At 40.0% G+C, this 14,832-nt stretch overlaps 1 protein-coding gene across 6 annotated transcripts in view; it reads left to right on the top strand.

Annotated features, from left to right (window-relative positions):
- WDR17 (WD repeat domain 17) overlaps positions 1 to 14,585 on the top strand; it is a 70,044-nt gene extending 55,459 nt beyond the window's left edge. For 4 of the 6 annotated variants that reach the window (XM_070781657.1, XM_070781655.1, XM_070781660.1 and 1 more), the window contains 9 exons: positions 872 to 1,011; positions 3,963 to 3,983; positions 4,174 to 4,285; positions 8,526 to 8,667; positions 8,941 to 9,043; positions 9,890 to 9,991; positions 11,340 to 11,438; positions 11,751 to 11,934; positions 14,290 to 14,585. In XM_070781657.1, coding sequence (XP_070637758.1) covers positions 872 to 1,011; positions 3,963 to 3,983; positions 4,174 to 4,285; positions 8,526 to 8,667; positions 8,941 to 9,043; positions 9,890 to 9,991; positions 11,340 to 11,438; positions 11,751 to 11,934; positions 14,290 to 14,409 — 1,023 coding nt within the window. In that variant the 3' untranslated portion in view covers positions 14,410 to 14,585. The remainder of the gene's footprint in view (positions 1 to 871; positions 1,012 to 3,962; positions 3,984 to 4,173; positions 4,286 to 8,525; positions 8,668 to 8,940; positions 9,044 to 9,889; positions 9,992 to 11,339; positions 11,439 to 11,750; positions 11,935 to 14,289) is intronic. The other 2 variants (XM_070781659.1, XM_070781656.1) reach the window with 2 other exon arrangements.
- Positions 14,586 to 14,832: the final 247 nt, after the last annotated feature.

Below are 14,832 nucleotides of genomic sequence, written 5' to 3' on the forward strand. Positions count from 1 at the left end.
TAGTATGTTCTTCACAAGTTATGTTTTTAAATTATTTTTCATTTAATCCACTAATGTCATGGGAAAACCATTAAGTAAAGATATCGGTTCTATTTTGCATGTGTCCTTAGATATATTGACTGTAAGGGATAATTGATAATCACTGTACACTACTGAGGAAGATTCTAAGAATTTACTTTTTCTGATGGACTGAAGGCCATGTTGAGGCTATTGCAGACAGACCGCTGTTAATTCCAAAAATGTAAGCTGCTACTGCTAAGTCACTTCAGTCGTGTCCGACTCTGTGCAACCCCATAGATGGCAGCCCACCAGGCTCCCCTGTCCCTGGGATTCTCCAGGCAAGAACACTGGAGTGGGTTGCCATTTCCTTCTCCAGTGCGTGAAAGTGAAAAGTGAAAGGGAAGTCGCTCAGTCGTGTCCGACTCTTAGCGACCCCATGGACTGCAGCCTACCAGGCTCCTCTGTCCATGGGATGTTCCAGGCAAGAGTACTGGAGTGGGGTGCCATTGCCTTTTCCCAAAATGTAAGCAAAGGTTCGAAACTCTTAAATTATAAAAATTACTCTATGTCCCTTTATCAGCTTTCCCACCTGAAAATTGTAGTTGCCCTTGCCTAAGTACCCTGTGGGCTTCCCTGGTGGCTCCGATGGTAAAGAATCTGCCTGCAATTTGGGGGACCTGGGTTCAGTCCCTGGGTCGGGAAGATCCCCTGGAGAAGGGACAAGTACATTATAGAAATATTACATTCACCATCTTAAAAGAATAATTGGCTATAGGTTAATACAACTTGATCTACTTTGTGAGCTTGGCGGGGAGTAATGATCCTGCCGATCACCTGTGAAACTGAAGGTGTTATTTTCTCATTGAGCAAGCTGGCTATGGCGTACCTGATTCGTGGAAACGAGCTGGAGCTGGCTGTGTGTGTGGGCACTGTGCTGGGAGAGCCCGCAGCACCCGCAACCCACTATGCCCTGGAGTTACTGGCGAGGAAGTGCATGATGATCCCAGCGTGGTGAGCGTTTTTCTTTTCTAATGGGGAGTGTGATTGCTCGACAGTATTATGTTATTAATAGTTTCTGCTGTACAGGGAAGTGAATCGGCTACATGTATACATACATCCTCTCCCTCTTGGACCCCTCTCCCACCCAGCCCCATCCCAGCACCCCTCTAGGTCGTCACAGAGCCCCGAGCTGAGCTCCCTGTGTTATTCAGCAGCCTCCCACTCGCTATCTGTTTTATGCGTGGTGGTGAGTATGCATCAGTGGTGCGGTTTCAGTTAGTCCCAGCCTTTCCTTCCCTGCTGTGTCCCCAAGTTCTTCTCTATGTCTTTGTTGGGCTCCTGCCCTGGAAATAGGTTCATCTGTATCACTTTTCTATATTCCATATATATGCATTAAAATATGTGATGTTTGTTTTTATCTAACTTACTTCACTGTGTATGACAGACTAGATCCAACCACATCATCACAAATGACCTGATTTCACTCCTTTTTATGTCTGAGTAATATTCCATTATATACATATATATGTACATGGTGAGCATTTCTAAAGTTAAAGAATAGTTTCATAGTGATAAAATGCATTTTTTAAAAAGTTGCATGTGATATTTTTAAAATGCAATATTTTAAAAATATCACATTTAAAGATATTGCATTTTTAAATGTCTCCTTTGTAAATAAAAAATAAGATTGTGAAGGAAATGGTGCTATGAATGTGAATTAATAGTAAGAACTACTGTGAGCATATAATGAAATCTACTATCACTTATTCTGAAGTCACCCAGTTCTAATTTGTGATATTTCAAGCACATAAAGCATCATGAAACAATAGGCATGCACTTTCTAAGATTATTAGGACCACACATTCCCACGTTGTAAATTCTGCATATCTACACTCATTCTGGCTGGTACTTGTGTATTAGTTAAAGGTTTAGAAAATAAAGTCTCTTTTCTAGTGGAGAGTGATAACAAAGATGGTATGACTGTACACTTGGAACCAACTTGGGTGATGCTTTAAGACAACAGTCTCCAACCTTTTGGCACCAGGGACCAGTTTCGTGGAAGACAATTTTTCCACACACCGGAAGTGGGGAGATGGTTTGGGGATGATTGAAGCATACTACATTTATTATGCACTTTATTTCTATTATTATCACATCAGCTCCACCTCAGATCATCAGGCGTTAGATCCCGGAGGCTGGGGAGCTCTGCTCTTCAGAGTTAAACCTGGGAAAGACCTGGGGAGGCTGGAGCTCAGAGCTGTTCTCCCTTGTGTCTCAGAGCCTGCTTCCTAGGGCGGACCGTGCTTCATCGTGGATGACAGAGACAGTCCTGACCCTCAACAGGGGCTTGTTGAATAAAGATGATTTTAGACTTCTGCCCTCGCTTTCCCCAAAATACTTAGAACCTTGAGAGATTTTAAATAAGCTTGCTCGTCAGGACTTCACTTCTCCACACTGCCTGCACACACACCCTCAGTCTGAACAGCGGGTGATGCAGACGCTGCTGCGGAACGGCACAGAGGACGATGGTGGTGACGATCACAGCCAAGGACACTGCTGTCCTTGCATGTGCAGTTCACTGGATGCTCGACGGTAGCATAAGTTTACAGAGACTTACTGGTCTCAGTAAATTTTATGACCAAAACTAAAAGTTACATAAATTGGCTTTACAGTTTGTACTCTTAGCTACTATCTTAGTGTAAAATACCACAGACTGGGTGGCCTACAAACAAGAGAGAAGTTCAAGATAAACTGGCAGATTTGGTGTCTGATAAGAGCGGGCTTCCTGGTTCTTACTGGCTGTTTTTGCTGTGCTCACATGGAGAAAAGGGTTAGGAAACTCCCTGTGGCCTCCTTTATCAGGGTACTAACCCCTTTCCTCAGGGCTCTGCACTGCAACCTCCCAAAGACTCTACCTCCTAATACCATCACATTGAGGGTTAGATGTCAACCTAGGGCTTTTGGGGGAACATAGACATTCAGCTGACTACAGCTAAGTCAGAAAGAGAACAGAGCTTCCCAGTCTTTCCTGTTGGGTCTGGGGGCTTCAGAGTGAATCGATAATCTTAGAGTTACTCTAAAATTGACCCATATCTCACAGTGATGTAAGAGCTCCCTCCCCCCTAGAACTGAGTGGTGCCCCACCATCAGTGTCAGATGTGAATGGATCTTAACACTGACCGGCCCTCCTGAGGACCCAGTTCCCTACTGCCTCAAACCCAACCAGAGTGTGAGATCTAACTCAGACACTTACCCACAAAGGTGACTGACTCTGTGCTAGAAGTCAGCATCTCATTCAAATAAAATATGATTACTTCTTTCTAAAAACTGAAAAAGGAGCAAACTATAAATAGATATTAAATTTTGAAGAGGATTAAAGATCTTTCAACTGAGCATACATCCTGTGTTGTGTGCATGCTTGGTTGTTCAGTCGTGTCTGACTCTTTGCAACCCAAGGCCTGTAGCCCACCAGGTTCCTCTGTCCATGGGATTCTCCAGACAAGAATACTGGAGTGGGCTGCCATGCCCTCCTCCAGGGGATCTTCCCGACCCAGGAACTGAACCCACGTCTCCTGTGGCTCCTGAATTGCAGGCAGTCTTTACTGCTGAGCCACAGAGGATGCTTTTAATAGAAAGCAAACTTGTTTCTTCTTAACTCCCTTCAAGAGCCCTTCCTTTATGCAGCCATAGGTATGTGTACCAGAAACCAGGATCAAGTGCATACACTGAAATACATGGACCAGGCTTACCTCCAGGTGAAGTGTATAATCCTCGTGGCTAGTAGTAGAGCTCCACAAATTTAAAACACAATTATTAAGATAGCTGCATTATCTTAAGAGAATATGCTTGTATAACCAAGAACCAAGAACACTTCTTTTTTGCTTTTACACTTACTGGTAAAAGTTCACCTTTTCTTGGCTTTCATCACATATTCATGATATTCAAATTTATTTTCTTTTTAGCTTTCCATCCGTTGGATACAGGTATTACCTAGTTTTCCTTCATGCCCTTTGGTTTCTGTAATCTACATTTAGAGGAATTTCATAAGTAGGAAATCAGTACTCTTTATGTAAATAGAAAGGCAGGGGAGATTCTCCTTCCTTTGAAAGAGTTCTAAAACGTTGTTTCTCAGTTTTTCCCTCATTGACGTTTCCCCTTTTGTCATGTGAATAGGGATTTGGCAGCTGACCTTCTCCTCATGACTCCTGACAGTGAACTACAGTTAGTAAAACTCTGTGCTTTCTACCCAGGGTGTACTGAAGAGAGAAACGATCTCCATGAGAAGGTATGCTAGCGATACTCATTGTTCCCATTTGGAATGCCGTGCTGTGATTTCGTTAGTTTTAGGTTTGGTCAAATAGAAATTCTTGCAGAGAAACAAACATATGATCCTTTCAGGATCCTCTTATAAAGACAGCAAAAATTATAACAGTAACAAAAAACATTGATTGAATTTCTACTGTATTTTGAGGGCTGTTCTAAATTTTCACATCTGTTGGCTATTGACTCAAGTCTCACAAAACTGTGAAAAGTAGGGCATACTGTTCCTAATTTATAAAGAAAGTGAACTCAGAGAAGGTAAGGAACTTGCCATAATTGGTTAATGTTGAAATGAGAGTGTCAACACATGTAACTGCCCATCGCAAGCCCTTTGCATCTTTAGGTACCCCCTCCCAGAGAATCCCATGGACAGAGAAGCCTGGCAGAGTACAGTCCATAGAGTCGCAGAGAGTGAGAAACAACTGAAGTGACTTAGCATCCACACATGCATGCTGACTTTTAAAAAATAGGATCTTGAAAAGAATTACTGAAGTATGGTGAAATTTGCATGCTTATTCTAAAGTGCTTTTTATAAATGCTCCATTACAGAATATAGGAATCTATCAAGATTACATACAAAAGTGATCAAAATATTCAGCAATAAGGAGATTGTATTAATTATGGTACATTTCTATATGTCAGTGCTGTTAATCTGTTAAAAAATGATGAAGTTCTGTTTTTATTGATAGATGGCTGTAGAACAGTAAAATAAAAAGAAGATTATTAAACCGTGTACACACCATGTGATTTTCATTTTGAAAATCATCTGTGTACATAGTTTTATAACAGTGTTCACCTGCTCCTTTTATCATACATTCTAAAAGGGTATAATTGGACTCTTGGATCAGACTTCATTAATAACTCTTTAGAAAGACTAGTTAATATGTATAAATGTGTTACTAACTCTGGAGAATTTCACAAGACTAAAAATCCATATATATATGTGTGTGTGTGTGTGCGTGTGTGTGTGTATTATATTCGGCCACAATGCACAGCTTGGGGGATCTCAGTTCCCCAACCAGGGATTGAACCCAGGGCCACAGTAGTAAATGCCTGGAATCCACTAGGCTACCAAGCAACTCCTCTAAAACTTATACTTAAATATTAAGTTATATAGCTTTGAGAATTTTAAGATAGGGTAAGAACTACAGGAATGAAGGGTAAGAACTACAGGAATGATCAACCTGCTGTTATCATATTCTGTGTCAGAATGAAATCTCAGTGGGGACCATTAATTCCCTCTACTCTCAGAGCATATATCAAAGTGAAGAAACGTTTTTTCTGTCTAACCAGGCACAGTTCCTGTCATATAGTAGTTGCTCAACAAATAACTGGCTTTCAGGGAATACAGATGGGGAACGTTAGATGAAATGTCACATACACATGAGCACTTGTAATTTAGTTTGTAAGTTTTTTGAGAGGTTGAGGGGTCTAAAATACTCCATTTGGGACTTCCCTGGTGATCCAGTGGCCAAGACTCCATGCTCCCAATACAGGAGGCCTGGGCTTGATCCCTGGTCAGGGAACTAGATCCCACAGGCCACAGCTGAGACCTGCCTGGCACAGCCAAATAAATCAATATTTTTTAAACAGCAAAAAATATGAAACTATTGAATAAATGCATTAATAAATAAACAATCTTAGTAACTTAAGGGGATTTTAAAAAAAGAGAAGGGATGAGAGTGACAAATCTCAAAGGAGACAGTTGACTTTGTGGATGAACCACATCACCTTCCGTCACGACACAAATGTTTCTGCAGCAGAAGCTGCATCACAGTGTTTGCAAACATTAGTGAGACAGGGCAGTAAGCTATGTAGCCTCACTAAGAAGCAAACCAGCACACTCTTAACACCTGTGCTTAGAAGTTTACATAAAAGGTAAATTAACCTCCACCCACGTTTTGGAAGCAGAACTTCCATGAAGGAAGAGTAGATTCTCAGTTTTAACAGAAAAATTATTTGAAAAAACATTGCTTTTCATTTTGCAGTAATATAATTTCATAGGCTCAAATCTCCACTTCATGGCATTTTAGAATGTCAAAGCTAAAACACAAAGCTATAAAGAGCTTGTCCTTTTTTTTGCCTTCCTGCTCAAAATAAAGTTGCTGTGTCTCAAGGTCAAGTGAAAGTTAGTTACCATGTTCAGTTCAGTTCAGTCGCTCAGTCGTGTCCAACTCTTTGTGACCCCACGAATCGCAGCACACCAGGCCTCCCTGTCCATCACCAACTCCCGGAGTTCACCCAGACTCACGTCCATCAAGTTAGTTATGCCATCCAGCCATCTCATCCTCTGTTGTCCCCTTCTCCTCCTGCCCCCCATCCCTCCCAGCATCAGAGTCTTTTCCAGTGAGTCAACTCTTCGCATGAGGTGGCCAAAGTACTGGAGTTTCAGCTTTAGCATCATTCCTTCCAAAGAAATCCCAGGGCTGATCTCCTTCAGAATGGACTGGTTGGATCTCCTTGCAGTCCAAGGGGCTCTCAAGAGTCTTCTCCAACACCACAGTTCAAAGGCATCAGTTCTTCAGCGCTCAGCCTTCTTCACAGTCCAACTCTCACATCCATACATGACCACTAGAAAAACCATAGCCTTGACTAGACAAACCTTTGTTGTCAAAGTAATGTCTCTGCTTTTGAATATGCTATCTAAGTTGGTCATAACTTTCCTTCCAAGGAGTAAGCGTCTTTTAATTTCATGGCTGCAGTCACCATCTGCAGTGATTTTGGAGCCCCCAAAAATAAAGTCTGACACTGTTTCCACTGTTTGCCCATCTATTTGCCATGAAGTGATGGGACCAGATGCCATGATCTTCGTTTTCTGAATGTTGAGCTTTAAGCCAACTTTTTCACTCTCCACTTCCACCTTCATCAAGAAGCTTTTTAGTTCCTCTTCACTTTCTGCCATAAGGGTGGTGTCATCTGCATATCTGAGGTTATTGATATTTCTCCTGGCAATCTTGATTCCAGCTTGTGTTTCTTCCAGTCCAGCGTTTCTCATGATGTACTCTGCATATAAGTTAAATAAGCAGGGTGACAATATACAGCCTTGATGTACTCCTTTTCCTATTTGGAACCAGTCTGTTGTTCATGTCCAGTTCTAACTGTTGCTTCCTGACCTGCATACAGATTTCTTAAGAGGCAGGTCAGGTGGTCTGGTATTCCCATCTCTTCAAGAATTTTCCACAGTTTATTGTGATCCACACAGTCAAAGGCTTTGGCATAATCAATAAAGCAGAAATAGATGTTTTTCTGGAACTCTCTTGCTTTTTCCATGATCCAGCAGATGTTGGCAGTTTGGTCTCTGGTTCCTCTGCCTTTTCTAAAACCAGCTTGAACATCAGGACGTTCATGGTTCACATATTGCTGAAGCCTGGCTTGGAGAATTTTGAGCATTACTTTACTAGTGTGTGAGATGAGTACAATTGTGCGGTAGTTTGAGCATTCTTTGGCATTGCCTTTCTTTGGGATTGGAATGAAAACTGACCTTTTCCAGTCCTGTGGCCACTGCTGTTTTCCAAATTTGCTGGCATATAGAGTGCAGCACTTTCACAGCATCATCTTTCAGGATTTGTAATAGCTCAACTGGAATTCCATCACCTCCACTAGCTTTGTTCGTAGTGATGCGTTTTAAGGCCCACTTGACTTCACATTCCAGGCTGTCTGGCTCTAGGTCAGTGATCACAGCATCGTGATTATCTGGGTCGTGAAGATCTTTCTTGTACAGTTCTTCTGTGTATTCTTGCCACCTCTTCTTAATATCTTCTGCTTCTGTTAGGTCCATACCATTTCTGTCCTTTATTGCAGAGGACACATAAGCATTACCTTTTGTGTTTTCTACACTTAATGTAATTTTTGACACTGATGAGTATATTTGTTCTAAAATAACTAATTTCAGCATTCCTGCTAAATGACATTTGTGGGTACTAATCCCATTATCACAATCAGGACAATTTGCTTCCACCTTTTTTAACTGTGTGTTTAAAAGTTTTGACTCATTAGATACTATTGTATTTATTGTTATTAGATCTTAAAGATATTAACATAAATGTATGCTCCCAGTACCGATTATTTCATTTACATCTATTTTCAGCAACTTTAATTAGAGAAACATACCAGGTATATTGGAAATATTTAGTACTTATATTAATACTATTGCTTTTATTCCTATAAATATTAGTAGCATTGTCATCAAACCAATTCTTTTCTAGTGCAAGCTACCCACAGTAGAAGAATGTATGCAGTTAGCTGAGACAGCCCATGCCGATGGCAAAATATTTGAAACTATAAAGTATTACTTGCTAAGTCAAGAACCTGAAAAAGCCCTTCCTATTGGTATTGACTTCATCAAAGGTATGTATTTAGTTGGTAGTATAATTTAAAATCTACTCTTTTATTTGGTATTTTCATTTGTATTGATTTTTTTTTAAAAGGCTTAAAAATCAAGTACTAGCCATCCTGAATTTAAAAAAGAAAGAGATTGCTGATGCTTTGGTATCGGGACCTAACTGGGATCTAGAAAATAAAGAGGTAGATAGCGTTGACCAGAAAAGAATCAATCACACAAGTTAAAATTTGAACAAGTTTTAATCCTTTAATTTAGAGACGCTGGTTTTGTTTTGCCAGAACACATCAGTAGTTCCGATTGGACTTTGGACACCATTTACCCCGTTCTTGACCTGTTGAGTTATATTCGTACTGAAAAACTGGCCTTGCATACGTGTACTGAGTGAGTACTTTATCCCCAAAATACATAACCAAACTTATGCAATGTTTCAAAATGGTTGTATTGTTTTTGGTGTTCAGATGAAGAAATAAGATCTCTTGGACAGATAGGTGCACATATAGAAAAATTACATTTTGTTTTGTCCTTAAATAGAAACAGAGAGGTCACTTTGAAACCTAAGATAAATCATACGGGCCCCATTTCCTAATACCTTGTGTGTGTGTGTGTGTCTGTGTGTGTCTGTCTGTACACAAAGACACACACAGACACACCTGGTTCAAACAGGGCTACTTCAGATCTTTGGGGTCATTTTGGACCACATGTCCCCAGTGATCTGTGTAGTGGTCATAGCTCTTAAACATCCATATATACAAAGCATACTAGGTTGGGCAAAGAAGTGAAAGTGCTAGAAAGTAAAAACAGACACCGTCCTTGAATTCAGGTATCGTGTAAGGACACTGTTACCCATGTAGCTAAAGTCCCGAGAACCATGTGTATTTCTTAGCGAGGCTTTAGGCTGCTTTTGGTGCAATGCCACATGGGAAAACTGGTGCAGCAGCCTGTGACACTTTGGCAGGAGCCGCAGGGACCGACGGGAGAGAGGAAAACAAGAAGACAAGAGTTCAATATTATTCAAAGACTTTTATTTTAAAATACAATTTGTATTATTTGGTACATGTCTGAATAGGAGTTAACTGATGAATAAAACATCTTTACATTTAGAAAATTTTCTAAGCATATTTTGCTATGTTACTCATCAAAATGAGACACAAGTTCAATAACTATATAAGAGCAATGTTCTGTACCTCAGATTATAGAATTTTTTAAAATAAATATATTCTCTTCTAGAGCTCGAAATGAGTTGCTGATATTATGTGGCTATGTTGGCGCGTTACTGGCTATCAGAAGGCAGTATCAAAGCATCGTCCCAGCACTGTATGAGTACACGAGGTAAAAACAGTTTCTCTCTGATTAAGACATTAGAGAAGTGAGCGCCTTTCACTGAGACGGTTAGCGTCTTAAGTGCATTGTAGAGGCAACAAATACATTTTGCACATGTCCATTTATTTCCTAAGCATGTGCTTCATAATAAAGCAGCAGTAAGTGATACAAATTAACAGTGAGTGAAAGTATTAGGCAGTCAGTTATGTCCAGCTCTTTGCAACCCCATGGATTGTAGCCCATCAGGCTCCTCTGTGCATGGGATTCTCCAGGCAAGAACACTGGAGTGGGTTGCCATTCCCTTCTCCAGGGGACCTTCCTGACCCAGGGATCAAACCTGGATCCTCCTGCATTGCAGGCAGATTCTTTACCATCTGAGCAGATTCCATCAAGGATCTGGATTCTTCCCTTCTTTCAACTCTGACATCCTTGGCTTCCTTCCTCCTGCCTGAGTGGCCCAGAGTTACCTGCTAGCTTCTTGCCCTCTGTATATTGTGCCTGTACTTGAAGTGGGAGGGGGAGGTGAGGGTGACTGGATGGAGACCACAGAGGGCAGGAGCTTCTGATTCTGGAAGGAAGTCTTCGTGCTGTGTGCCTGCAGCCCACTGGCCAGGACTGTGTAATCCACTTTTAAAAGAAGATTGGAAACTGTATTTCAAGCTTGCCCATCTCCACAGTAGAAAAATGCAAAGCAAAGAGGTTGGTTGGTGGCAGATACTCCCTATTTCATATTTTATATTCAGATATAACCTACCGGCCAAACTCCTGTGTTTTCAGGCCAGCTTGCTGAACTCAGCCCTCATGCATAAAACTTGTCATACTCAAAAATAAAACTCAGTGCCTTGTCCCCCAAAAATACCATCTCTAAAATAGGTGACTCCTAAAGATGCTGCGAGTCTGTGGTGAAGCAGTTGTTCTGAGTTTCCTTCCTGTGGGCATGGGGTTCTGAGAGAAATGGAGCTCTCTCCTTCCCGACTTACCCTCTCGTCAAGGTGGAGGGCTGTGTTACTGTGGGCCTGTGCCTGGAGCTGTTGGAAGAATCTCTGATGTCAGGGCACTCGAGGAAAAATCTATGCCAGCAGCATAACCATAAATGGAAAGCAACTTTCAACAATATTAAGATATAAGGGAATTTCCCTGAGTGTTACTCAGCATTGCTCATCCTATCATCCAGCATTTATTGAATATGTTTGACTTACCAGAGAGTTACACACGGGCATGCACACCTATATTTACATATACACGTAGATATGTGAACAGTGGTTATATCTAAAATTGCAGTTGTTTAAAATTCATTTGCATTTCCGCTGTCTTTCTCATGGTTGTCAGATGTTAATTTCTTTCTGGCATGTTTCAGTCAGCTGTTAAAACGGCGGAAGGTGTCAGTGCCTTTAAAAATTGAACACCTTTCTGAGGAACTGGACGCATGGAGAGCTTGCACACAGATTGTCAACCCGTGAGTGAATATAAAATCTGATATAAAAATTGAATACAGAATGTATTGCTTAATATTGTAGACAAACTTGTAAATTGTTGTCTCATTATTTATTTGGCAGGAGAATGAATCTTGGGTTGTTTAGCACATAGTAATAATTTATAACACTCTCCTGCCTTTTTCAAGTCCTTCCTTTTACTATAAATTAAGTCTAAAGTTAATTTTCCATCACTTACAAAGGACTAAATTATCATTGGGGACTGTTTTTAATCTGAACCTTGACAATCCTGTGATTCTACAAAAATAAAAATGGAATATCTGTTGGAAATACAGATCATCAGAAGACTCTCCATATACACCCCCTTCTGATTCACAAAGACTGGTTTATGCAGCTTTACTGAAGAGACTAAAGGAAGAACCACTCAGAGGAATTGTTGGACCAGATTATGTGACTGGGTCGAATCTTCCCAGTCATTCCGATACTCACATCTCTTGTCTTACGGGATTGAAAATCCAGGTACAGCCTAATGTCAAGCGTAAATTATGCATGCCCATCATTTTTGTTTTTTCATTACTTTTTGAAATGAGAACTTAAAATAATCTGAATAAAAGTATAAAGAAACCTGAGGCCCAGTGAGGAAATACTGCCCTTAATAAGCTTTTGTATTTGATATAAGTGGTTTCTCTCTCCTTAAAATAAATCCAGAGACATAGTCATTGTACTTTTTATCATAAAAGCAATTCATATAACAGATACACTTAGTAAGAAATGGCATGTATACTTAGTAACATGTTTTAAAATACATAGAGATCATTTCCTTAGGGAAATTAAATAAGGGAGACAAACCAACAGTCAACACAGTTACAAATTGTTCTCAGTAGATTAAATGTAACTATAGTCTCCATTGGTATTTTATAAACACAAAGCAATTAAAAACTGATAGGTGTATAATAAATCTACATATTGTGCATATTCTTAAATTGACTTAGTGAACTTCTCAGTCATTCAAAATTACAGGGCTCTATCATGAGGGATGGCTAATTCCCAAGGAATGGCCCCTTGTGAACAATGCCAGGCCTGCCCGTGTGCCCAGGGGTGCCATTATTGCCAGAAAATAGAGAAGCTTTCATCATTTCAGAGCCAGGAGCAGTTGTAGGTGTCCCCAAGAAGTAAACAAAGCTGAATCCCCATGAAGTGCTACTGGAGACCAGATGGGACCAAAAGAATGCCATCTCCCAGGCATCGTCAGGCATCACTAAGTGGATTCTTGTATCTCTAATGTAACGTAGCTAATTACATCTCTGACACCGATGTGCCACATCAGTAGAGAAAAGGTATTTGGGGGGATAACTAGTCAGATGTCTTGCTACCAATGAAAAATCTAACTGCAGCTTGACTTGACCCTGAAAACTAAGTCTTCAGAACACACCAGAATATTCAAACCACAGACAGGAAACCAAGTAGGACATGTGCTTACTATCCACTCATGTTCAGAGATTAAGAACCAAAGCAGTAAATTCAGTCATTTATAATTAACAGCAAAACCCCTCTTGTGGCTTTTAGACTGTATCCTCAGTGCCACTAACCGCCCTGCATGTACCTCTTCTAGTGCTTGACAGACTTCCTGTTTCTTCCTCCTCTTCAGGGCCTTTTCTCCTTCTCAGACAATCATCTACTTCACAGGCTGTCTAACCTCTCTGCACCCAAACCCACCTAAGAAAGGATCTACTAATTATCTGACATACACTCAAGCACAAATGACTAATTCATGGGGAGTTCTACTCACCTGGGGCATTTCTGTTCCTGCAGAAAATTTGTCCTGGTTAAAACTGAAATTTCAAGTACCTGTGAATAGGAAGCTGTCTACTGCATATAAATGGATTTTTGAATATCTGAAAATAATTTGCTAACAGCAAGCTCTTATCATTTGAAGTGTTAGTGGCTCAGTCATGTCCAACTCTTTGCAACCCCATGGACTGTAGCCTGCCAGGCTCATCCGTCCATGGAATTCACCAGGCAAAGAACACTGGCGTGGGTTGCCATTCCCCTTTTCCAGGAGATCTTTCCAACCAAGGGGTCGAACCGAGGTCTCCCTCATTGCAGGCAGATTCTTTACCATCTGAGCTTCCGGGGAAGCTCCTAATCATTTGAAATCGGGGTCCAAAGCCTGATAACTTTAGAACATAATGAAGAAATTAAGTTTTTATCTCATTTTTGTGTTTCTGAAATCATGCTTTTTCTTCTAGGAGCTGAGAGATACAGATTGAAAGGTTTTTTTGGATTTAGTTCTTCAGAACTACCCTTGATATACAAAATAGCTGATGAAACTAAATTATAGATATGCTTATAAATCACAGAATTGACATGCCTCTATATTATACATACACGTATATAGCAGTGTATTTTTCATCTTCTGGAGAGCAAGTTGAGTTTCTAGTTTAAATAATTTAACCAGCTGTATTGATGTAGGCTGTATGATGAAAAGGGTGAAGTCTATTATTAAGCATGTATGCCTTTATAAATGTTAACTTTGTAGTAATTAATAGATTAACAATACCTATTGTCATTGACAGCACTATTGTAATTAAAAGAACTCAGATGATAAAGCCAAATTCCATTTTGAAAGACATCAGGGCATTTTAAAATGTTTCTCTATTTGGTGGCAATTCAGAAAATCTTGTGTTTCTCTTTAAATTTCCTATCAGCATTGCCTAAATATCACCAGTGGTTTTTTGATGACAGTGATTCTGTGTATGGAAGTTTAAAATTCATTTAAACGTTAAACTTTAATTTTTAAATTTAATCAAATTTAAAATTTAAAGTTGCAAATTCATAATCTCATCCTCTCTTCTTGTGACTCCCACTGTGCAGGGTCCTGTATTTTTCCTTGAAGATGGGAAATCCACCATCTCCTTGAATGATGCTCTCATGTGGGCAAAGGTGAACCCATTCTCACCTCTGGGGACTGGAATACGACTCAACCCATTTTAACGGAAGGTTTTTCTCCATGCTTAATTGTTTTTCTTAAGACCTTTCATGGCGTTAGTATTACCTTAACCTCTGTTCAAAGCCAAAGGTCTGGAGGAGGAGAGGGGGGTGGAGGGCTCACAGTTGATTTTAATCATTAACTTCAACAAATAAAATATTTATATAATTTAAAGGAAAAATAGATGTCTGTCTCCTTATAAAATATAATAGCCATATTTGGGAGGAAGGTAATATTAAAATTATAAAGGACTGACAAATATAAAAGAGCATAGAAACTTATCCCAAAGCATAAATGGTACCAACTATTCTAGTGTTAAAATGTTGAAAAGTATAAAACAGTGCAACACCTATAATAGTGCTTGACGTGCAGTAGATACCTAATGAATATTTGAATGACCGAATATCTCCAAGTCTTGAAATGTAAGG

The sequence above is a fragment of the Bos indicus genome, chromosome 27, assembly GCF_029378745.1.
Source record: "Bos indicus isolate NIAB-ARS_2022 breed Sahiwal x Tharparkar chromosome 27, NIAB-ARS_B.indTharparkar_mat_pri_1.0, whole genome shotgun sequence".
In the NCBI taxonomy this organism is placed as follows: Eukaryota; Metazoa; Chordata; class Mammalia; order Artiodactyla; family Bovidae; genus Bos; species Bos indicus.